General features: G+C 34.0%; 4 protein-coding genes across 7 annotated transcripts; 2 read left to right on the plus strand and 2 right to left on the minus strand.

Annotated features, from left to right (window-relative positions):
- Positions 1–413: 413 nt before the first annotated feature.
- Positions 414–1,628, minus strand: LOC105767459 (zinc finger A20 and AN1 domain-containing stress-associated protein 3). The gene is made up of 2 exons (XM_012587011.2): positions 1,410–1,628; positions 414–1,306 (listed from the first exon to the last, which is right to left on the minus strand). The coding sequence occupies exon 2, from the start codon at positions 1,281–1,283 to the stop codon at positions 795–797; it is 489 nt and encodes a 162-aa protein (XP_012442465.1). The 5' UTR covers positions 1,284–1,306; positions 1,410–1,628; the 3' UTR covers positions 414–794.
- Positions 1,629–7,221: 5,593 nt separating this feature from the next.
- LOC105767462 (uncharacterized) lies at positions 7,222–10,947 on the minus strand. Its single transcript, XM_052631647.1, has 5 exons — positions 9,551–10,947; positions 9,188–9,294; positions 8,130–8,637; positions 7,739–7,857; positions 7,222–7,637 (listed from the first exon to the last, which is right to left on the minus strand). Exons 1-5 carry the CDS (start codon positions 9,791–9,793, stop codon positions 7,436–7,438), a joined length of 1,179 nt encoding a protein of 392 aa, XP_052487607.1. The 5' UTR covers positions 9,794–10,947; the 3' UTR covers positions 7,222–7,435.
- A 1,397-nt stretch (positions 10,948–12,344) lies between these two features.
- Positions 12,345–18,448, plus strand: LOC105767461 (protein SUPPRESSOR OF K(+) TRANSPORT GROWTH DEFECT 1). 2 transcript variants are annotated; one of them, XM_012587017.2, is made up of 9 exons: positions 12,345–12,991; positions 14,445–14,550; positions 15,730–15,928; positions 16,499–16,567; positions 16,654–16,728; positions 16,872–16,970; positions 17,117–17,272; positions 17,482–17,647; positions 17,913–18,448. In XM_012587017.2, the coding sequence occupies exons 1-8, from the start codon at positions 12,508–12,510 to the stop codon at positions 17,605–17,607; spliced, it is 1,314 nt and encodes a 437-aa protein (XP_012442471.1). In that variant the 5' UTR covers positions 12,345–12,507; the 3' UTR covers positions 17,608–17,647; positions 17,913–18,448. The 2 variants fall into 2 exon arrangements, with proteins under 2 accessions (XP_012442471.1, XP_012442470.1); XM_012587016.2 differs by lacking the exon at positions 17,913–18,448 and having other exon boundaries at positions 17,482–17,872.
- Positions 18,449–18,915: 467 nt separating this feature from the next.
- LOC105767460 (protein HIRA) lies at positions 18,916–25,151 on the plus strand. 3 transcript variants are annotated; one of them, XR_001125472.2, is made up of 10 exons: positions 18,916–19,577; positions 19,809–20,084; positions 20,452–20,703; positions 20,784–21,184; positions 21,303–22,320; positions 22,639–22,843; positions 22,927–23,167; positions 23,358–23,480; positions 23,605–23,792; positions 24,495–24,644. XR_001125472.2 is itself a non-coding variant. In XM_012587012.2 (10 exons), exons 1-10 carry the CDS (start codon positions 19,470–19,472, stop codon positions 24,843–24,845), a joined length of 3,081 nt encoding a protein of 1,026 aa, XP_012442466.1. In that variant the 5' UTR covers positions 18,925–19,469; the 3' UTR covers positions 24,846–25,151. The 3 variants fall into 3 exon arrangements, 2 of the variants coding, with proteins under 2 accessions (XP_012442466.1, XP_012442468.1); XM_012587012.2 differs by having other exon boundaries at positions 18,925–19,577; positions 23,687–23,792; positions 24,495–25,151; XM_012587014.2 differs by lacking the exon at positions 18,916–19,577 and having other exon boundaries at positions 19,936–20,084; positions 20,449–20,703; positions 23,687–23,792; positions 24,495–25,151.

The raw sequence follows: 25,151 nt of genomic DNA on the forward strand, positions 1-25,151 counted from the left end.
TGTTTATATATTGCACATGCACATAATTATATTTATTCAATATAAAATTAAATTAGAGATTTTTTAATGTGCATGATTAAATCAAAATTAAAATTTCAACTACAATCAAAATTCAACATACATAACTACACTAAATTAAAATTCATGTAAATGATTCTACATTAAATTAAATTAAAATTAATTTACCCTAAATATTAATATAATTTATATAACTAAAATTCAAATCTTTTACCACTTTAACTTAAGACTAATAAAAATTATTCATATGACCTTACCATATTAACCAATTGTTTATGATTAGATTATTGAATAAATCTTTGATAAAAAACTATTGAATATATTTTTCATATTAAAATTTTCATTTTATAAATCTTATTATATAATATTTTTTACAACAATAACTGAATCCAGACTTGAGAAAAATAAACACACTGTGTATTTGAATTGCGAATTATAGAATTTGCATTTTATCTGGACATAGAATTAATCTCCTTATTTTTCTTTCTAAATTTGTGGAATTAAAGGATTAATCCCTTGTAACACCACAAACAGACGACTCAATGGAAAACCAACATTGACGATATAATTTAAGAAAACGTGAAATATACCATTTATAGGCAACAACGACAACCACCTAAAACACTTCCTACTGCTTGACCGGCCACCGACCGGCTAGATCCCATCATCAATCTAAATTTCATCAGTTTTCCGATGACCCAGATTCTTAAATTTGACAGACACAATCGGAAAAAACCCCTCCCCCCCCCCCCTTTTTTTCCTTCAGTCAATTTTATTTATATTTTTTGAAGCTTCTCACCCTTAACAAGAGGATTAGCTTTGGCGATTTGTTGTTTTCCCATCCCTTTGAAATCAAAAGCACAAGCATGTTGTTCAGGGTACCTATGGATCCCACAAAAAACCATCCCGCACCTGCACTTGAACCCCGTGAGCCCCACGCGTTTCTTGCAACTCAAGCATCTGTTTGGCGTAACCTGAACTTCCTCCTCCTCCACCACCTTCGTTTCCTTCGTTCCCGCCGATGGTTCCTCCTTCGCCGGCAAGGATGCGGAAAACGAAGATCGGGCCGATGATGACGATGGCAATGAAGACGACGAAGGAACTAAAGTGTGATTAAAGGCTTGTTTGGCAGAGGAAGATTGTTGTTCTTTAAGTTGAAGATCGCGATAACATTTAGAACAGAGATTTTGAGTCGTTGGGCTTCCGAAGAATCCACAGTTGTTGGCACATAACTGTGGTGCTTGACATCTATGTTCTTCAGCCATATTTTTTCAATCTCCTTTCAAACCTATAAAAAAAAAACTCCCCGTTTAACAGAAATCAAATAAAAAGCCATAGGTTCATGACAAAGAAAAATAAACCCCCAAAAAAAAAACCGAGGGAAAATTTACCAGAGACGAGAGTTTCACAGGAAAACGAAACCCAAATCTTATTATAATCAGAATGGAAAGAAGAAGAAAAAGTAAACGAGGAAATAGAAGGGAAGGGAAAGGAATCGCTCTTTCTGGGGGAAAAAAGAAAGAAAGAAAGGGAAGGATTCTTCCTCCTGGTCTTCTTTGAAGATTCCACACACTTCCTTTTTCTTTTCTCTCGGGGCTTCTTTATTTTGGGTCTAATAAATACTACGCGTTCTTAAATAAACGGTGTAAATTGAGTTTTACCAAATAAAAATATTAACTAAAATAGCCACAATTTCGAGTGGCTATGGGCTTCTCAGGCTACTTTATATATAGATTATATAAATATAATAATATATACTACTTAGCCGTTAAGCTACGTTAAATCTGCCCCTTAGGTTTGTTTTTGTTGTTTAAATGTTTGGCTTTTTATTAATATTGTTCTTTTTAAATTGAGAGTTAAGTTAAAACTCCAATTTTGACCAAAGTTAGGACGGCAGAATCGAAAATCATGACGCAACGTTGCCGTGGAAGTGGGGTCCCTTTTTCTCATTATTGTTATGATAATGACAACTGATAAATCTTAAACCGTTGTAGTTTTTACGAGTACAGTATGTCTGTAATTGTTATTCTAATTTTTTTATATGATATCAATTTTTTTGTTAATAGTTATTATTATTTTAGTTAAATTAGCCTTCAATAGTCTACAATTTTTCAAAATCATACCTGTTTTGGAGTTGACCCACTCTAAAAATCTGTTTTACTATTAAAAAATAATAAATTATAAAAACAAATTTAATTAATATTTTATATATTTATAATTTTTTTAAATATCTTTTAATATTTAAATTGAATTTGAGTCGGGTCAACCCGATGAGCAAAAAAACCTTGTTCAAGCTTGGCTCAAGTTGTGCCATGTCTACCGAGTCGAGTGAGCTACTTGGGCATTGAACAAGTCTACTCTCAACCTTTTAAAAAAAGTTTGAATTTAACGATCAATTTTTAAAAATGGTCAATTTTTTTTTTGTAATGAAAATACTAAGTAAAACGTCAAAATTTTAAATATGGTAATCCACGTGACAATACATGTATACTTTATATTTTTTTTTACTATCTTTTATATTTTTTGAATTTGTAAGGGGTTTTTTTATTTTTTACCAATTTTCAATTACTTGTTGACGTGATGTAATAAAACAAATAGTGTCATGTCAAAGATAAAATACATGTGAATTACTAGGTGAGTTACCACGTAAACATTGCTGAAAAATAATATTTTTGTTAGCATTTTTTGTTAAAAACGTTTTTTTAAGTTAATGATCAATTTTAACCTAAAAATAATTAAGGCTAAATTGATAAAAAAAAATGTAAACATTAAATTTTAAATTTAACATATGCTTTTTTATATAATTATAGGTGTCTACTATATAAGATTGATCTTATTTAGAATAAAATGATATTGAAAGTTTCAAAATTCATCTTAGGGTCCGTTTGTTTACATGTAAAAGGTTTTACGGAAAATATTTTTTGCATTTTCTTGTGTTTGTTTCACAAAAAACAGTTTAGTCAATAAAAAAATGATTTACAGGTTAACGGAAAATTAGTTTTTTTCCTTGTAAAATGACTTACCCTTTTGAAAAGCGTAAGTCATTTTTCGAAAAAGAGTTCCTTAATAGATAATTTTACTTTTATATAAAAATTAACTTAAATCAAGTTTAATATTATTATATTGATAATAAATTTTATTTTATTTTAAAAATATTTAAAATATAAATATAAAATATTATATTTTTAATATTATTAAATATCGTATTTAATTATTTATATTTAGTCATATAATAAATTATTAATATAATTAATATAATTTATTATTTTAATAATTTATTTAATATTTAAATTTTATTTTAATAGTGAATTTTAAAATAATAATTTTAAATAATATTATTCACATATTATTGAAAATATCAATATTAATTTTTAATACTAAATATTTATTACAATTATAAATATATTAATAATAAATGTTTTGTAGTATAAATGTTAAAATATGTCATAAGTCTATACACTCTTCACAAATTTGTAATTTAGTTTACATACTTTTATTTTCAAGAATTTAGTCCATCTACTTTCCAGATTTGAAAATCAAGTCCAACTGCTGACATTGTTATTTTTTATGTCAATTTTGTTAATGTCACATTTTTAAATAAAAAAATACTCAGTTGGTAGTCATGTAACTAAAAAATGATCGTTGCAATGAACCTAAATTTAACAAAATATTTTTAATATATGTAAAAACAATGTAAAATATAAAATTATAGATATAAAACAAACTCAATTAAACAATGAAAAATAAATAAAAAAATCTCAAATGTATGTTTGTTTAATTGAAAACGACTTTTATGAAATATTTTTAAAGAACCTGCCAAACAAAAGAAAATATTTTACACAGATTCATCCAAACACCAGAAAATATTAGCTTTTCCAAAAAAGTAAGTTATTTTCCAGAAATTATTTTCCGGAAACCATTTTCAGTGAAACAAACGGAGCCTTAGTTCAAATACCTATTTTCAACCGCTCAGTATAATAATTTTTGTTGGTTAAATTACATGATTAATTATTACGTTAAATTAACTTTTTTCATGTTAGTCCAAAGTGAGTTAAATTAGTATTTTTAAAGGATAATTATTTAAACTTTTAAATTTTATAAATAAAATTAAGAAATTACTATTTATTTTATTCATACTTAGTTTAGTTTTAAAATATCAAATAAGGACAAATTAATATTTTTATCTACTTATGAAATTAAAAATTATACCATTGTGTATCAAATAATATTTTTATACAAAATGATAATTTTTAATATCTAATTTTATTGCTTTTTATGATTTTGCTTATTTACTTTAATATTAAATATATACATAGTAATTAAATTATTTTCCGTAATAAAAGACTAATTTATGCCAACTAAGTTTTAGCTTGATTGATATTGACATTATTACTCATACAAGAAAAAGTGGGTTCAAATGTCTTTGAAATACGTTTATCTTTCTATTTAAGGATTGAAAGGATTATGAATTGAGAGAGATTATAAATAATTCTAGATTTTGTATATAAAAAACTAATAGATAGTTTTAAACTATGTATAAAGGAAAGAGAGACTAATTTAATCTTAAAACTTTATTATAGAGATTATTTAATATAATTAAAATAAATTGAGTTTTAAAAATTAAATACTTATAAGTTATGAATTATTTTACGAGGAAAATATTTGATATATTATCAATAGGATTTTAGATTTCACAAAAATTAAAAATTAATAAATGTTTTTATCATAAGGAAATATTTAAAAATAAATATTAAAAATACATTTTAAAATTACTTGTAAAATAAAAATACATTACTTATCAAATGCTAACCATTATTTTATTATATATTTTAATTATTTTCTATATTATATTTATATTTTTAGAATAGACAAAGGAACTAGCAAAGAACAAGTGCAACTTTTCTAATTTTAGAAATAAGTTTCCCATTTCTCCTCCAGACACGTGTTTGGATGCAGTGGTGTCCAACGCTTAAACCTCTTCAAAATACTACCATAGAATCATTGCAACCAATTTAATAACTAATAAATCAAATTAAATGGACAGATAATTTAAATTAATTAAATTAATTAACTAATCAAAATAAATTTAATATAAAATAATGCATTAATATAATGTTTATTGCACCCAAAAATAATATAATTAGAAAAATAATTACAAATCCCATAACATAATTTGTAAAATGAACAAAATCATATAAAAATTATATATCTCAAATTTAAAATATCAAAATTTTTAAAACTTCAATTTTATCATTCTATCAATAACTCATAAAATAAATTAAAAAACTATGTATATATATAAATATTTCAAATAATACAACAACTAAAATTTTAATCATATGAACAAAACAACATGAATGGACGACTCATAAACATCCGGTCCGCCTCTATCTTGGTCAGCAAGAAATATCAGGATTGGCTAAATCCTTTACAAAAACAGTTTCCAAAGTATCAACACGTACCTCTAAATGAAAAAAAAAAAGAACCACTAACCCTTAAGCTTTAAGATTTTCAATACAAGTGCAATTATGCAAGCAATATTTTGGGGGGGGGGGGGTGAACCCTAGACCGTGACAGCTTATTCATTGCTGAATTCAGAATTGGGGCCAAAATATAAAATAAATTTAAAACTGACGCGAGTTCGAATTTGTATAAATAAAAAGTTGAACAATTTTTTAAGAAAATTATCTAATTGATTATTAAATTTTTTTAATCATGTTAACGTAAATAAAAATATTCGTAATTTAATTATTATTATAATAATTAATTATTTTAATCATCCAACTGCAACCGCTAATCCACTAATAAAATCTGATGTGGCATTCCACATCATTTATTTACTATTTTTTGACCCAATATTGTTTATCATCGTCTTTTCCTCCACACCGCCCTTGCTTCCGCCATTCATTCTTCTTTTACCTTTACTCCATGCTTTTGGCCACCACATCAACTCTTCCTTTACCCACTGCTACCGTATGCTTATCTTGTAGTTCCCTTTCTACATTTTGTATATATATTAAAAATATGTTTTTATGTAGAAACTATTAATAGTTGTATGCTTGACCCAAAAATGTAAAACCTATCAATCCTTACAATTTTAACAGTTTGGGAAATGCGAAGTATTTAAGCTCAAGTCACCAAAGCCTAGCGGAGGGGGAGATCTATGCTCCAAAAAAAAAAAATAGCGAAGGAGACCTTCTGCCAGAAACAAAGCAACCATAGGACTAAGAGCTCTTCCATTGTCACCTTCGCAAAACAGTATTCCTAAACAACATTTGTGCACCCAAAAGTTAAGAAGAAAGAGTTTCCCAACAATGTTTAGAGTTTCAGCTAAACAACAAAAGACAAATATTTTGACAATTTTTTACACAACTTTTGGGTAGAATTGATTTTGTATACAAAGCAGATATTTAAACGGAGGATGCATTAAGTATTGATTGCAACTTCATTTTAATACAGAAGTTATAAAGAAAGAAAAAAGAGGAATGTGAATTTTGCCAAACAACTCAACCTCTTTATATCCCATCTCTTCATAGATTCATTCCTCTGCTCTATAAATAAATGAAAGAAAGAAAACCCATTTTCTAATTTTTTTGTATTTGTATGGCCGGTGAGTAAGAAGAAGACGAAACTAAAGTCATTTGAGGCATCGATGACAGCCCATTCAACTTGCTCTCATAGGCCATAACCCTCAAAAAATTACTAAAAAGCACGCGCGTGGAATGCTCATGAGTTTAGTTTCATCAGAATCTGAAGTAGACGACAAAATAAGACGGTGAAAATGGGGATAGAAGATAAAAGATAAACGATGGAGGGACATACAGTAGAAAAAGCTTAAGATTGCACGTGCCTAGTCTCTATTTCTTCTTGATGGTGCGGTGATGATGGAAGTAGTGAGTAAAACGAAGAGATGGTGCAATGGCCAGAAGCAGGGAGCAAAGGAAGAAGAAGAAGAAGAACGAATGGTGGTGTGGAGAGAAAGAAGATGATGAACAATAACTGGGAAAAGAAAAAGTAAAAAATGATAATGTGAAACGCCACATCAGACTCTGTCAGTGGGTTAACAGTTGGGCGACTAAGATGTTTAATTATTGTAATGACAGTGATAAAATTATAAATATTTTTTATTTGGATGACCAACTAGGTAGTTTACCTAATTTTTTTCAACAGCTTGTTGCGAAAATTAATGGCTTACTCATTCACTGGAATGCTAAAAGATTCTAATTCATATAACACGACAGAATAATTCATCAAACTATGCGCTGCCACGAAAGATTGGAAGTGCAATTATCAGAGAAAATGCCAGTTTTACAACCATGAAAGCAAGCTGTTTCATGATATCCATAGCCGTTTGCCACTAACTTGTGGCGGAAGCAGCTTTAAGGTTGGTAAGTTGAAAAAGATAGAACTGAAGGCCCTAGTTCGTTACCGCGACAATATATGCATTCCAAGCATCTTCTTGTTGGAAAGTTTTTACCTCTTCATACTTCACATCTCGCCCGCTGCCGAATCCCTCTGTGCTTCTGTTTTCACTAGTGTCTGGCATCTTCCGAAGCCAGAAATGGACAGATTGAAATCCAGCCTCTTCTAAGCAGTCTCTAATCTCTGGCAATGACCACCTGGACATTTAAGCCACCATGTTATCAAACTGAAAGGAGAAACCTAACAGTAATGTTCCATTGTAAACAAGAAAATGCAACAGGAATTTAACAGAACTTACAGCCTCCAACTGTAAGAAAATGCATGGCGAAGTTTCTTCTGCTGCTTTTGAAGATGGAAATGGAGACTAATCCTTGTTTTGCGTTCAATGATGTTGAATTCAGCTTGCTCCCAAGTATACTGCACATATTACATCAAACGTTATGGAATAAACATTTTAAACGGGAAAGAAATATTAATTTCTTCTACGCAAGTTAAAACCTTTGACTCACACCTTATTGATGACTTATCACTTTTGCCAAAATGAAAATAAATCATATATTGAAATAAGATGAAACTTCACTTATGCCTGACAGAAGTTAAATCCTCTAAACCAGAATAAGGTAAACCAAATAAACTTTATATGTTATGTACTTTGCATTAACATGGGCGTATGGGCAGAGAGATTATACCGTAAAATTGGGAAATCTCCTTTGAAGTCTTAAGGACTGCTCGGATGACGTGCCACCGTATAAATCCATCACAAATATACCACCCTTTTTAGACAAGGCTTCAAGAACATGCTTGAAATACAAAACCAGTTCTGCACGTTTATGGAGACAGCAGCAGCTGTAATTAAAAGCACATATAATGTCTCTCGCAGATATTTTGGCATCTGCCTTAACAGACTCTTCATTTGACAAAGTGATAGAACCCTCGTTTATGTTAGGTTCTGTTGCAGTCATCTCAGAATTATAATCACTTTCCTCCAACTGAATGTTCCTTATCAGCTCTTGAGGCTTGAAGCTGACTAATTTGGCCTCATGCGGATTTAATACATTCCCGTGAAAGAGAGATATTCTCGAATACCCATCAGCCCCAACTTTGTTGATGTTGTTCTCCAGGCACCACTGCAATGCCTCGAGATCAAGATCCAATCCAACAGCTGTCCGCCTTGGATCACTTCGGAGCCATTCTGTACTGTTAAACAGTGTAAGTTTTCAGTACTTATTAGTTTGCCCTTTGCAATTTGAATTGCTAAGTATAATATAGAGAAAGTTAAGAGAGTAGACAACATCAGTTTAGACTTGGAATCAATGACCTGATGGATTATCAAATATATCCACAATCGAAATTACCATTTTATTCATTAACTGAAATACATCATCCATATATCGCAACTTATTAGACAGGGTAAAAGGAGAGTGTGATTTAATTACTGACAACTATATGAGGTAAAGATCTTTGCCGTTACCTGACATCTGAACATAAACTACATAGAAAGTGACCTGTTTCATTATCATATTTGCTAGCATACATGTTTGATGGCATTCAAGCAATTTAACCATAGATTCAACAAGTCACGAAGCAAGCAACATTTACAAAATCACAACCGAAATCCCAACAACAAAACTAGGAGTGAAATGTATGAAGAATTTGATGGCGGCCTCGACTTATTCACATGCTATCAATTTATTCGGTTAATTTGCAGCACTAGCTAAAAAAATGATGCGAATAAGTGGGAACATACCTAAGAAGTGCAGTGCCACAGAAATCTTCTTGAAGATGCAGAGGCAACCTTCCACCCACATACATCAAAAAGAACTTCTGCAAATAGCTTATATCTCCTTTCGGTGACTGCATTCAACACACAATTACTTCCATTAATATATATATAGTTATTAATTAACATCAGACAATTAGAAAGAACCCGTCTTTACATTACCTAACACATCGACTTTTAATCAAGAAGCTAATAAAGCAATTAACTGCGGCATTTTTTATACCAAGCTGGCAAGACAAAAATCAAAACTTTGCTTATCTACCCGAACTTCTCTCAGCAACATAAAGGGGAAAAAGATCAAACATTTTGAGGGTGGGGGGTGACTATAACCTGTACAGATTGTTGGTAAAGAATGAATTTTGATGGCATTTCCGTTGATGGGTTTGGGTCATCTTCTTCTTCCTCTTGTTCTGGTTCTTCTTCTTCTTGTTCTTCTTCAGAATCTTGAGATGGTTGTTGAAAACTGGAGCTCTCATCTTCATAATCATCATCGTGTTGGACAGAGTAATAAGAGGCTGCTCCTCTATGAGATGATCTTTGTTGGTGCCTTTGTTTCTTGTCTCGTTTTCCCATTCTTTCCAATTTTTCACCCTTACTTTGCCCGCCGCCAACTAAACAGCTTAAATCCCCGCGCCCTCTCCACTCACCTTTTTCCCCTTGAGGAGCTTGAAGGGAAAAAAAAGGGCTTTAGAGACGTTTAAGACTTGTTGTAATAAGGGTTAACTCCATTTAACATCCCCAAATTATCCTTCACATTATAAAGTAGTCTTATTTTCGATTTTTCCAAAAATTATTTTTTGGGGTATAAAAGAGGCTCCAAAAAAAGCCCAAGTACTAATAAGTCGAGACATCCAACAGTAGCACGCTCAGTCATAAAAGCACTAACTACTTCATGAGGTGGTTCTTCGAAGTAAGCTTTTTCGAAACCAAGACCAATCCCTATCTTTGCTAACGCATCTGCCACTCCGTTAGTCTCTCGGTTAATGTGTTTGAAGCAAACTTCCCAATCGAGTTATATCTAAAACCTGATGTGCCTTGTAAGAACTTCGTCGTTGGGCTCATCTACTCGCTGGCAAAGCACCGAAATTAGATCAGCGTTATTACTGTCCTCCACCTGCACCTTATCGTATCCTTTACTGCCTGCAAAAAACAAGCCCTCAAAGACTGCCCAAGCCTCCGCTTGAAACATTGAGCAAAGCTCCCAGCAAAGCCACCAAGCCATTCTCCTTGAGCATTTCGCAACAGCCCCCCTGCAGCAGTCCGACCCAACTTAAAAGAGCCTGCACCATCAGTGTTTATGGTAATCCATCCATCCATCCAAGGGTTCTTCCCAATTATACTTCCTGAACCTCCTTGTTGCACTAGCCGCTTGTTGCTGTTTAGCAGCTAAAACTGATGCTGTCCAAGCTTTGCTAGTAGCAATAATGATAGCTGAACACAAAATTATTCCGACTTTTCCACAATAGCCACCAGCATACGATTGCATAAAAGATACTCCAATCACCTTCATCTGTACACACGGTATCGGCCTTCTCTAAATTCCATGTAATCCAATCGGCAATGGGTAAGGAGAAAAAAACGAGCTTGCATCGCCTGAGGAACAACAACAAACCCAGATGCTCTTGGCAAAGTGGCAATCACGGACCATATGTACGCTACTCTCTGGTTCAACTCCACATAGGGGGCAAAGGTCGACATGGGTCATCAACCGCCGAGCTCTTTCCTCATTTGTCAGAATTCGATTCCTATAAAGCAGCCACATAAATTGTTTAATCCTTTTACGGACTCCCATTCTTCCCTATAATAGACCAACGCGCATCCTTAACCACCAAAGCACATTTGTGTAAAAATTAAATTATAATTTTTATGAGGGTGAAGATATAATATTATTATTTTAATAGTTTATATATTTATAATTTTTAAAGTATTAAATTAAATTTTTATCATTTTTAGGGGAATTAAAAGTGTAATTTTACCTTTATTAATTTAAAATTTTAAAAGATCTAGTAGAAATTTTTTTATTTTAGGGGAGCGGGGCCCTAACTACACCTCTGCACACAAGCACAACCAGCTATTTTCTTATAAGTAGCAACCATCGAATACTGACTTGTCTGGGACCATTTCTAAGCTAAGTTATCCTCACCAATCTCATCCCATGGAATGCGATGACTCGCGATCCGAAGAACTACAATCCATTTATTATTGATTTTTCTTTTATCAATTTTAATGATACATTAGGTATTGAGAACTACATAGTAGGAGATAACATAAAGCATTCTAGAATATAGATATTATTATTTTACGAATTAAATTAAAAGTTAATAAATAATTAAAAATTTAATGATGAAGCGACCCTAATAAGTAAGGATGGTAAAGGAGAGCAACAGGGTGGATGTTACTAAATTCATCATCGCTCTACAGTTGACACGTTTTGCTTTACTACTCATCCTGCTTCAATGTGGATGTATAATGTTAAAATTCATTACTATCTTTATGGATGTTGGATGCATCCATTATTGCTTCAGCTCAGTCCATTTCAATGTAAAATTTATTGCTTACTTTTAATATTTTTAAAGTCAAATAAATATTTAAATATAATGATTCAAAAAATATTTCAACATAAAATATAATATTTTTTATAATACATTATTATATTTTTACTCTTTTAATAGTTATATATATACAAAATAAAATGATAATTTTATACAATATAACGGAACAAACAATTATTATAACCGCTCTAATCATATAAAAGAAATTAATTCAAAATTATTCGAAAATTGGCATTCTTACTAGTAATAAGTTGTACTGAAGGAAGCTTCCCATTCAAATTCTCAAACAAGTTGACAACTATTCAATTGATATTTTCTGTTATACCAGACAAATAGAAAAACGAGCGAAAAGACAACATTTTTCTTAATCAACAAAGATACCTGTAATTTCGTTACTTTAAATAACTTTAATAAACCATTACGTTTTAATTTATTTCAATAATTCTTTTTAAATTTTAATTTATATTCAATTTTAACTGTTAATTCCCATATAAATAAAACACAAAGAGTTATTTACAAAATAAAATAATTAAAGGCTTTCTAAACTAATTAATATTCAACACGCTCGGTTTTAAGGTCTGTTTTGACGATAAAAAATCGAATCTTTCTTTATCTTTCTTCCATCTCAAAAGCTACAAAAACCCGTTTGCAGAAAAATTAAAAAAGAAGAGTTCAATCTGTAATTGGTCCCATGCAATTCCATTGAAAAATAAATTCCAGGAAAAGGATAAAAGTATGTATAGCAATTTCAAAGAACAAGCGATAGAGTACGTGAAGCAAGCGGTACAAGAAGATAATGCAGGGAACTACAGCAAAGCGTTCCCTTTATACATGAACGCGCTCGAGTATTTCCAGACCCATTTGAAATACGAGAAGAACCCCAAAATCAGGGAAGCAATTACCCAGAAATTCACCGAGTATTTACGACGTGCCGAGGAGATCCGTGCAGTTCTCGATGAAGGTGGGCCAGGGCCGGCTTCTAACGGGGATGCTGCTGTTGCCACGCGCCCCAAAAGTAAGCCCAAGAATGGTGGTGGCGGAGGAGAAGGCGGTGACGGGGAGGATCCGGAACAGGCCAAGTTGAGAGCTGGGCTTGATTCGGCTATTATTAGGGAAAAACCTAATGTTAAGTGGAATGATGTGGCCGGGTTAGAAAGCGCTAAGCAGGCTTTACAAGAAGCTGTTATTTTGCCTGTCAAGTTTCCTCAGTTTTTTACTGGTTAGTTTATTTATTTTTATTTTTATTTTTAATTTACGGGCTTCTGTTATTGGTTTTTTTACGAGGACTTCAGGTTATGTCTATGAAATTCGCGGCGTTAGAAATTTCTCTTGTGTAAAGGAATTTGCTAATTGTTGATTGTTGAACTATCAAGGAATTTAATGGTATTGTGCGGTTTTCTTGATAGGCTTTGTTACGGCTGATTTTTTATTTTAAGCTATAAAGTCAGTGACTTTTAGCTTAATTTAGGCAGTTCGCAGTGCATAGTGAAAAGGGTTGAATGTTGATTATGGAACTGTTAATAATTTGATATTATTTAGAAAAGCAGCTAGTTAGTAGTTTTAACTTGTATTGGGAAAGATATGATTTTGGTGTTGGTATTTGATATAGTTAATGTAATCATGCTTGCTTGTTTAAGCTGATTGTCGTAATGGACGTCCCTATTTTTGTTGCAAATGTAAATTATTGAATATTCTGTTGCTTGAGAGTTTTAGTCCTAAATGTTAACCGCTGATGGTAGATTGTGTTTTTATTTTTAAATATCCACGAGGTACACTGCATGCTTTCTGTGTTGTTTTGTGCAAAACAATATAGCTCCTCTTATTTATCTGTTGGACCATTCATGTTTAACCTTTCGCAAATAGGTTTTATGGCTACTTGTGGCGTACCTTGCTGTCATTCTCGTGGAAGCGCTTGAATTGATTCCTAGACTAGTACTAGTCTACTAACAACAAAGCAAGATTTTACCTACTGCTGAAACTTTGTGAAACTAAAGGAGTTAATACGAGACCATATAGTGACATCTGAAATTCCTCTTTTTCTTCTGTTGTTAATCTGATGATCATAGTTGTCAATCTTGGTAATACTACTTATCATTATTACCCTAATGCTTAACTTCTTGTAACACATAAAATGTGAGGAACAACCTCTGACATCCTGTTACTAAGATCTTGTTGGCTTTGTTAGTGACATTTTCTTGTTAGAAACTATTGTTTGCAACAATATAGAGTCCACCTCCTTTGCATCTGAAGCTGTTTCCATTTTACATGGTGTGAAATTTATTTTGTTTTGGAAAAGCTTTTTAATGTTCTTTTATGGTTTGTTATAAATTTTAAGCAGGATATGTTGAATTCATCTTAAACTCGTCTCATGTTCCTTATAGGCTGAAATTTACTCATGCGAAATGCTGGGTTAAGATATATGTATAGGATTAGTTGAAGTTCTGTGAACTAGTAGGACAAAATTCTATCTTTAACCTGTCCATGTATTTTCACCCTTGTTCCTATTGATGTTCTGGATATCCTCTTGGCTTGCTAGAATAGCAAGTCTTATGTTTGTTGGAACTACGTAATTTGGTGGAGAGAAACTTGCTGAATCTAATCTACACTCCCCTTTTAGTTGCTTTTCCAACAGTTCTATTCATTCTCATTTCGACATTACTTGTTCTCTTTAGGAAAGAGAAGGCCATGGAGAGCTTTTCTTTTGTATGGACCACCTGGGACGGGGAAGTCATACTTAGCCAAGGCTGTTGCTACTGAAGCAGACTCTACATTTTTTAGGTAATTAACTGATAACTACTAATTTTGCTGCTGCTGAGAATTTTGGCAACCGGATTTACTAGTTCCAATGGTTCTTCTATTTGTAGCTCTGATCACATTGAGTGCTATGTCATCCACTTACCTTAGTTTGCTTTCTCCTATTCTAGGAACTAAGTTTTCCTTATTTCCTACCGCAAGTCCAACAAAATAATGGCATTGACAAATTACCCCTAAAATTTTATTATGTCAAGTGGTAATACCAGTTACACGAAGTACAACAATAAAAATAGCAATGATTGAGATAACAATCATAAGGATTTTTCAGTGTTTGAGAATGGGCCTTGGCTTGTATGATAATTATAGCCATACAATTAAAATGTATAAAATCCATTGATGTGAAGGTCTTTTATTATGATTTCAGTGTGCAGAATCTAAGGTTTCATGGTCCTAGAGCATAGTTTGTATAGTGCTGAGTAAGTGGGAGTTAGAAGTTTCTCTGTGGCTGTATCCTGCTATTACATTATTCGATTTTGGCATGTGCCAAAAGATGCATTATTTGATTTATGATTCCCTGTAAAACAGTTTATGTCAGGGAGAAAGGATGGTTGTCTGGAAATCTAATGTAACCTTGAAGATATGTTAGCAATTATTCCAATTTCTGTGTCATTGAGCTAGGATGTAGTCACTACCTGTCAATTCTTGTCATACTTCTCATTCCATAATTTAGTGCGATGTACTGTTGCTGTCCCTTTGCCAGCTCAAAGACATGAAAATTGCGTTTTCTTCAAGTTGCTTGGTTTTGATATTGGGTACCTAGGCTTTCATTTGTTAATATTATTGATTCTAATACAAAATTTTGCTAATGAGAACCTTAAGATTACAGTTTAAGGTTGCCATATTAAGCAATATTTTCTTTTGATGCATAGAGAATCAACATGTTAACTGTTGACCACAGATTAAGTAATATGATAATTAGAATATTAAATGATCTTAAAGAGTGCCTTTCCCTAAGGACACTCATTAGCAAAATACATTAATATATTATAATAAATTTGCCTTTTTGAATCATGTTTGGATATCTTTTCAAACGATTTTGTGGCAGTTAATCTTTTATATGCCTTTGTGCTGTTTATGTGCATGTTTACTAGGTGTCTGCTTGCTTCTCTTCTAAAATTAATTTCCCCTTCTTTTTTCTGCTAGTGTTTCTTCATCAGACCTTGTCTCAAAGTGGATGGGTGAAAGTGAAAAACTGGTTTCAAACCTTTTTCAGATGGCTCGTGATAGTGCTCCTTCCATCATATTCATTGATGAAATAGATTCCTTGTGTGGTCAGCGAGGTGAGGGCAACGAGAGTGAAGCATCAAGACGTATCAAAACTGAACTTCTTGTGCAGATGCAGGTATTTATCAGTGTGGTGAATGTGCTAATAATAAATTTTCTTTGTCCGAGGGTTTTCAAAATATTATTTCCTCATGATTTACATTCTTACAATCACCAAACAGAGTTCATTTTTATCTTAAGGACTTGCTGTTATTCTACGATCTTTCTTTTAAGTTTGACATTGTCTAAAGGATAGTTTGCACTTCATAAATATTTAATACTAGCTCCTACAGGTTTTTTCTATTGTAAAGTATATTTAAGTCTTAAGACCTTTTTTCCTTTTGATAAAATCATTTTGTTGATATAATAATTCAAGTCATAACATGAAAACAAAAATTTGAAGGACACTCATTATTCAACCCTTTTACAAAGACATGCAAGATAAGCAAATTACCTTTGGGGTTGTGACACAAATTTTCTTAATAATCTTGTATGTTTAGAAAGACTTTTCTTTCAAGTGTCTACTGTTGAAAGGTTATTAAAATATATCTATTAATCCATGTTAGATTGTGACAAATAGATACATGATTCCTTCCAAGTTTTCAAGCTTAATGAATGAATTTTATACCTAGTTATTTTTATGTTTTAGGGTGTCGGACATAGTGATCAGAAAGTCTTAGTGCTTGCAGCAACGAATACTCCCTATGCTCTTGATCAGGTAAAGGATAATATTATCATATATTTTGCATATTTTCATCTTGAATCAGCTGAGGGGTTTCTTTTACTAATAAAATGTTCTTACAGGCCATCCGCCGCCGTTTTGATAAGCGTATTTACATTCCTCTCCCTGATTTGAAGGCTCGACAACATATGTTCAAAGTACTAGACCTTATCCCTGATATTTTGCTTTGTATTGGGAAAAAGAAAGAAAAATGCTTGGTTCATTTGTCTCCCTTTTCACTATAAAATCATTCATTATTTTTGACATGGTTGCGTTGATTTGAAACAATAAATTGCAACAGGTGCATTTAGGTGATACTCCTCACAACTTGACTGAAAGTGATTTTGAAAGCTTAGCTCGGCTGACGGAGGGGTTTTCTGGGTCAGATATATCTGTTTGTGTAAGTGCGCAACATCTGTCTGAGATGCTTGATTATTCTCTCATCTTCTTTCTCCAATTTCTGTTTTAACAGTGAATCTTAATATGTAGGGCCAATATCGAGTAACTCACTTGTGCCCTATTTTACTTTTCTTTATGTCTTGACAGGTTAAGGATGTCCTTTTTGAACCTGTTCGTAAAACCCAAGATGCAATGTTTTTCTACAAGACGCCTAATGACATGTGGATGCCATGTGGACCCAAGCAACCAGGTGTTGTCCAAATCACCATGCAGGAATTGGCAGCCAAAGGACTTGCAGCACAGGTATGGAGTTTCTTGAGATACAATGCATATGAATTCTTACGTATGAGTCTCTCAGTCCCTCTTTTGCTTGAGATTTACCAATTCTGTATAAACACAGAAAACAAAAATCAGAATAGAGAAATCGATCTGTTGCGCAATAAATATAATCAAGTCATTTGTGAGGATTGAGGTAATTAAAGTTTTGTTTTCATCGATTCATAATCATGCAGATTCTTCCGCCTCCTATTTCAAGATCAGATTTTGATAAGGTGCTTGCGAGACAGAGGCCAACAGTGAGCAAAGCTGATCTTGAGGTCCATGAGAGATTTACAAATGAGTTTGGAGAAGAAGGCTGATGGCTTTGATGAAACCGTCACATTGATCTACTCTCCAGTTGTGAGTGCAATCACTGTAATTTGTATTTTTATTAATAACCGCTTGATCATCCAAGGAATCATCTCTATTTAGCTTCGTCAAGCGGGGAAGGTGACTTGACTTCCCTTTTCCTGTATTCAGACGCAATGAAGTTAATTGCTTGTCTTTTTTACTGTGTAAAGAAGATTACCAAGAAAACTTTGGCTTCAAATACTTGAATTTACGTTGTGCCCTTTTTCACCTAAACTTGATGGCCTTTGTTTTTTAAATGCTTTTGAACTTTCAGGTTTCATTTGGAGCATTGGCTATTGCTGCCTACCAGTTAGGAGTAGTATGGTTGGATGGGTTGTTTGGAGGAAAAGTAGAGGCACGGGGCGGGCCGGGGGGGGGGGTGGATTTGATGATTTGTATGTATATATATTATTATAAATGTGTCATAATAAGATTTAAGGTATATTATTACTTGCATAAAGATTTTGACAATATTCTTTTTATCGGGTCACGTCTAAAATTGCCCAATTCCTCTAGTCTGGCATTCGGTGCAGAATATGTATAGTGTTTTATTCTATAACTGAATTCCCAAAATACCCCCTTCATAGCTTTATGGTTGATTAATTTTCTGACTTAAATCAGGAATGCTTTTCTGGGATACAAAATTACAAAAAGAAGGGCACGGATACATCTTTCGTTTATCTAGTGGAACTATAATTGCTTAATATATGGAATCTTAATTACCTTTGAATAAATCTGATGTCATATACTCGAGAAAGTTCCCAAATCATGTTTAATCAATTGAAATAAAACTAATTTCTCATTAAGTTTGATTATGTCTTTGCTAATTTACTTTAAGTTGAAGCGATGCTTTTTTTAATATTTATTTTACCTTACGTTTCGTGCTTAAATATTAGTTATATGGTTGAGGGTGAATAAATTTTAGTTGGAAAAACTATCTAATTTAACTTTTTTCATGAGGATGTAGAAAATATTACTTTTAGACATTTTACAATTGAATCATTGTTATGTCATATTCTCCCACAAATGAGTTTGATATGACAAGTGTCTTCTAAGTTTTATTTTAATATAAAATAAAATATTAAACATATAAAATAGAGTTTAGTTTAATTATTTAGATTTAAGAAAATCGTCAACCGATTATATTAAAATTAGATCTGTTAACCCTAGTTTCTTTTTCTTGGAAAATTTAATAATAGTCTCTGTTTCTTTTACAGTCCTTTTCGCGACCCTTCTCACTCAAGCTTATAAAGATTAAAGAAAAAAAATATTTGACCGTTAAAGAAGACCGAGATTTATCCTTTTAGTTAACTCTTCTTTTTCTTTAGATTTTTTGTTTTGGCTTTTCTTAATCGAAACTAGGGCATTCCTTCTTACCAAAAACAAAAACCCCTTTATAAGTATTTTTAGTTAAGTTTTAAGATTCGGGAAAAAATCAATTTTTTTAAAAATAAATTATCTCTGCTTCCTCATGCCATTAACCATACCTCGACCTATAGCTTCTTCTTCGCTTGTAAGCACTCCAAAACCCTAAATTTTCATATTTCCCTTTCTTGGGTTTCTAGAAAACAAGGTAGAGTTTCCCTTCCTTTGGGATTTGGTCATTTTCCGCAATTGGCTTTTATATATATATATATATATATAAACTTCTCTGGGTTTTGGGTGCCATGAACTTTTTTACCTTTAATTCTCATTCTTAGCTGTGGGTTGGTTCTTTTTTCTCGTTGAAACGCTATGAACTTTACTAGTCCTTGCCCGAGTTTTAACCAAACATAATGAAACCAGAAGCAAAAATTTAGAGGATTATGCGAAGCAGCAAAAGGAGAGAAAGATGATTGCTGAGAAACCAAATTGGGTTAGGCATGAGGGAATGCAGATATTCTCGGTTGATGTTCAGCCTGGTGGTCTTAGGTTTGCCACTGGTGGAGGTGACCACAAGGTAAAACTTTCCTTCTTAGCAATTTATATTTCCTTTTGGCTTTGGTTTTCTACCGTTGGAGGTGATCATTGTTGCATAGTTAGCATTTATATACTACAATGATATGAGCAGATGCTATCTTAGTATGCTGAGTGCTGTCAGATAGAATCTTTCCTTGCTGTGTATGTTAGATTTTATGTTACCTTTTTTATCTTTAAATATCAATGTTCTTATACCATCTGAAAAATGCAGGTCCGAATATGGAACTTGAAATCTGTTGGCAGGGACTTGGAAAATGATGAATCTACACAGAGGCTTCTAGCAACTTTGCGTGATCACTTTGGGTCTGTCAACTGTGTTAGGTGGGCCAAGCATGGACGATTTGTTGCATCTGGGTCTGATGATCAAGTGATTCTAATTCATGAGAGAAAGCCTGGTTCTGGAACCACTGAGTTTGGCAGTGGAGAGCCTCCTGATGTTGAAAATTGGAAAGTTGCAATGACACTGAGGGGGCACACTGCAGATGTGGTAATCATATTGTATTTCATGTTAGGTCGTATTACCAGCAATAAGAGCTGAATTCTCAATCCTGTAGTTAGTTTTGCTCTGCTGCTTGTTGATTGATTTTTCATGCTTGGAAAAGCTTCGTATTTTACCTAGAAATTCAGGTTTTACTATATCCTTTTCTGTCTCTACAGAAATTGCTAATGACTACCGTTTTGATTTTGTGTTTACTTCAATTTGGTGAGAACTGAGGGGTTTGGGTAGGAGAGAAAGTAGAGGAGAAAGAATGGTTGAAATTATCTACTGTAAGCCCTTAGTTTAAGTTAGTGGTTTCTGATAAGCACTGGCTATAGTCTAACTTGGAAGTTTCATTTGTTCTCGCTTGAAGTAGGTGGATCTTAACTGGTCTCCTGATGACTCAATATTGGCCAGTGGGAGTTTGGACAACACTGTCCATATATGGAATATGAGCAATGGCATCTGTACAGCGGTGCTGAGGGGTCATTCCAGTCTCGTTAAAGGAGTTGCCTGGGATCCCATTGGGTCCTTCATAGCAAGTCAGTCTGATGACAAGACGGTCATAATATGGCGAACAAGTGACTGGAGTCTTGCTCATAAAACAGAGGGCCACTGGGCGAAATCGGTATGTTAATCTGTGATGTTCGAAGTTTCTTTTGTCATAAATTGTGTTTCATTTTGCTGATGGAATTATGTTCTTTTCAGTTGGGATCAACATTTTTCAGGCGGCTTGGATGGTCACCTTGTGGTCATTTCATAACTACCACTCATGGTTACCAAAAGCCAAGGCATTCTGCACCCGTTCTAGAGAGAGGAGAATGGGCTGCCACATTTGACTTCTTAGGCCACAATGCCCCAATTATTGTAGTGAAGTTTAATCACTCAATGTTCAGAAGGAATTTTGCCAATTCACAGGAAGTGAAAGCTACCCCTGTTGGCTGGGCAAATGGAGCTGCTGCTAAGATTGGGGGTAAAGAATCACAGCCATATAATGTTATTGCTATTGGAAGTCAGGACCGCACTATAACTGTGTGGACAACTGCAAGTCCTCGACCACTCTTTGTAGCCAAGCATTTCTTTGGTCAAAGTGTTGTGGATTTATCCTGGTAAAGCTTTTCATCCTAGTGAGCAATATATATATGTGTATGTGTGTCATCAATTTGCACTTTTTTTTTTGCATTCTGGTAGCTTTTTCATCTTAATAGTAATCTCTTTCCATAACAGGAGCCCTGATGGCTATTCTCTCTTTGCCTGTTCATTGGATGGGACTGTGGCTACTTTTCATTTTGAAGCTAAAGAACTTGGCCATAGGCTTAGTGATGCTGAACTTGATGAGTTAAAGAGAAGTCGTTATGGTGACGCTAGAGGCCGACAGTCAAATTTGGCAGAGAGCCCAGCACAGTTATTGCTTGAAGCTGCTTCAGCAAAGCAAACTACTAGCAAAAAAGTAGCTTTGGATGTTCAGCAGAGTCAGATACCTGCAAAACCTCCTGTTGAGTTGGGGCTCGCAAACAAAAGTTCCGAGCCTCAGAATAATGATGGGAAGAAAAGTGGGCTTGCTGCTAGTGATGGATTAAATAAAGCAATGAGTTCTGCACGGATTTCTAGTCCTGTGAAACAAAGAGAATACAGACGTGCTGATGGCAGAAAGAGGATCATTCCTGAAGTAGTTGGTGTCCCTATTCAGCAGAAAAATATTAGCAGCAATGCTCAATCTCCTGCACTAGACTTCCCTGTTGGATCTTCTGATCACAGAAAAAATGATAATGGTGCAGTTCCTTCTGAAGTTGGTTTGAGAGAAGCTTCTGTCAGGGGTACTGTTGGTAGGAGCTCTGACTTAAAGGAGCGCTCAGGGGTCACTGCCAGGGCTACTGTTACTGACAGCCTGGTTATTGAGAAAGTTCCAGTCTCTGCTGCCCAAGATCATAGCATCAATGTAGAAAAGTCTGGAAGCATGAGACCTTCAAGTTCCACTGCTTCCTCTTCCACATCTCTTTCAATTAGTGTTTTTGATAAGAAAGAAGGCGAGGATATGACTCCAGTTTGCTTGGAAGCTTGTCTAAGGGAACATGCTATGAATGACATTGCTGGTGTAGGACATGCATGTATGATGAAAGAAACAGAAATTGTTTGCACAAAAGGGTCTCAAACTCTTTGGTCTGATCGTATCTCTGGAAAAGTTTCTGTTTTAGCTGGAAATGCAAACTTCTGGGCTGTGGGATGTGAAGATGGGTGCCTACAGGTAAAGCAAGAAACACTTTATCCTAGCCTGGAAAATTTTGAATTTTCCTCTCTTATATGTGAAGATGGTTGTATGACTTTTTTGCCCCTCTTCTCTTGTGTTATCATGTTCTATTATCAAGTTCATGATTTCCCCACCTTTCATTTTTCTGGGGATTCAGGTGTTATGAGGTTTCTATAGGCATTTCTCCATTCAATGGTGGGCTCTAGACTTGGGCTTTGCATATGCTTGAATGATATTATACCTGAAAATGGTTACAGTGAGGTTTTATTAATTATTCAGCAAATTTACCAGTCTTTTTTCCTCATGTTTTTTAAGGTTTATACAAAGTGTGGAAGACGCGCATTACCTACCATGATGATGGGATCTGCAGCAACATTTATTGATTGTGATGAGAGCTGGAAATTGTTATTGGTCACAAAGAAAGGATCTTTGTATTTATGGGATCTCTTCAATAGGAACTGTCTCCTTCATGATTCATTGGCATCTCTAGTCAGTTTGGACCTTAGCTCATCTGCAAAAGGTATGCATAATCAAATCTAATTTGAGCCTTTTTATGATATTAGACGACATAATATTTCCTGAGACTTCTATAACTCTTTTCAGGCATAATGAAGGTTATATCTGTGAAGTTATCAAAATCTGGTTTTCCTCTCGTTGTCTTGGCTACTCGGCATGCGTTTCTCTTTGACATGAGTCTCATGTGTTGGCTGAGGGTTGCAGATGACTGCTTCCCAGCATCAAATTTTGCTAGTTCTTGGAGTTTGGGTTCAATTCATACTGGTGAGCTGGCCGCCTTGCAAGTGGATGTACGGAAATATTTAGCCCGAAAGCCAGGCTGGACCAGGTTTGTCACTATTACTATTTTTCCTAAAATAATGAAACCGTATCTCAGATTTATGCCCACTATATTTTTGACAGTTTATCGAAGTCAGATGTGACATGAATTTCAATTATATTCTTGTCCCACTAAAATTCCTTTGACAAAGTAGCTGTGTTGGTCCTAGAGTTTCACCAGTAATCTTGTTTTGCAACAGAGTAACTGATGATGGAGTGCAGACACGTGCTCATTTAGAAGCTCAGCTGGCATCATCTTTGGCTTTGAAATCGCCCAATGAATATCGCCAGGGCCTTCTTTCCTACATACGCTTCCTAGCAAGGTTCGTCTCTTCCCAAACCTACTGCATTTATGAGTGATGATGGCAGAAAAAACGTGTTACTCCCTAAACCAAAGTTTGTAGTCAGTGCTTTGTAATAGAATCTGGTATCTATGTATTCCTGCAGAATAATGTTCTCCATCAGGCTATTGGATCCAAGTATTATAATAAATCAATCATTGGCAAATTATACATACTTGTGTTTGCAGAGAAGCAGATGAGTCTCGTTTGCGAGAAGTCTGTGAAAGTTTTCTCGGGCCACCAACTGGGATGGCTTCAGATTCCAAGAATCCTGCTTGGGATCCCTATGTACTTGTAAGTCTTTCATCCCAACCTCTTAAAGTATGTACACTGTCTCTATTTATTTTTTCTTTTCGTATAATTAAGGTATTCTTCATGTCCATTTTACGGTTCATGAAGACCCTTTCGGGGTTAGTGGCTGCCCCTTCCAACAATGCCATCTCAAGGGTTTGAACCTGAGTTCTCTCCATGGAAGTGTTATGCACCTTACCATTACGTATAACATTTTTTGGGACTCTCTCCATTTATTTTACTGCATTCTTTTTCATCAAATCCTAGAAATACCTCTGGAGGATCACTTCTCTGAAAATATATCACGTGCAATTTTCCGTAACTTTTTTTGTTCAATTAGTTTAAAAGTCTTTGTAGAGGGTTGACTGTTGACGTCCTCACAAGGTATTTCTGTTTTAAGCACCTCTAATCCTTGTGGTCCTGATTTCCGGTAAACAAAACCGGCATGGCTTTTGATTTGTACTACTCCTGACTGCATATTATTTCTGGACTCGACAATTCCTGTATACATGTCATGTTCATATATTTTCACGTGCCATATTTGTGTCTTGTACTCAAATTGTGTCGAAAGTTGTTAGGTGTAAACTTTTTTTCCCCTCCCTGAATCCCCAGTATCTGACATCATAGTTGGATGCTTTTGCTTTACCAAGGGCTTTGAAATATTTTTAATGTTTCTTTTCTCTTGACCTATTTGGATGTTTGCAGGGAATGAGAAAGCACAAACTTTTAAGAGAAGACATTCTTCCTGCAATGGCATCCAATAGAAAAGTTCAGCGTTTACTCAATGAGTTCATGGATCTTCTCTCAGAATATGAAATCATTGAAAACAATCTAGACCAAAAATCACCATCTCCACCAACTACATCACATCCCGTTATAGATCCGATGGACTCTACCCCGTCTGCAGCAGCTCAAACAGATTCTCCCGTTTTGGCAACAGATAAGAAGGAAAACCCATCCCTTGGTCCAGATAAAATGCATTCTGCTCCATCTATAACAGGTCGAGTAAACACGGGCGCCCTATTGACCGATTCAAGTGAACCGAAACTCCAATAAATGATGAAATCTTCAATAATGCATAGCATACTAATTGAATGGTGTTCAACTTATTAGGTTAGGGGTTTGCACAGTAAAATATCACTTGCTGGTTAAATTTTTGCTATCTTCAGCTTATTGCTGGCTTGAAAAGGGCAGCCTCCAATGATGTATCTTTTTTTTTTTTTTTTGGGTGCATGTAACCTTAGAATCTCACTTGTTAGTTGAAAGTAAATTGAAGTCTCTCACCATTGATAGAGATGATCATTCTCTTGTAACAATTAATTGAAGCTTAATATTATTAGTAGAATCTTACTACAAGGAAAA

The sequence above is a fragment of the Gossypium raimondii genome, chromosome 5, assembly GCF_025698545.1.
Source record: "Gossypium raimondii isolate GPD5lz chromosome 5, ASM2569854v1, whole genome shotgun sequence".
NCBI lineage: Eukaryota > Viridiplantae > Streptophyta > Magnoliopsida > Malvales > Malvaceae > Gossypium > Gossypium raimondii.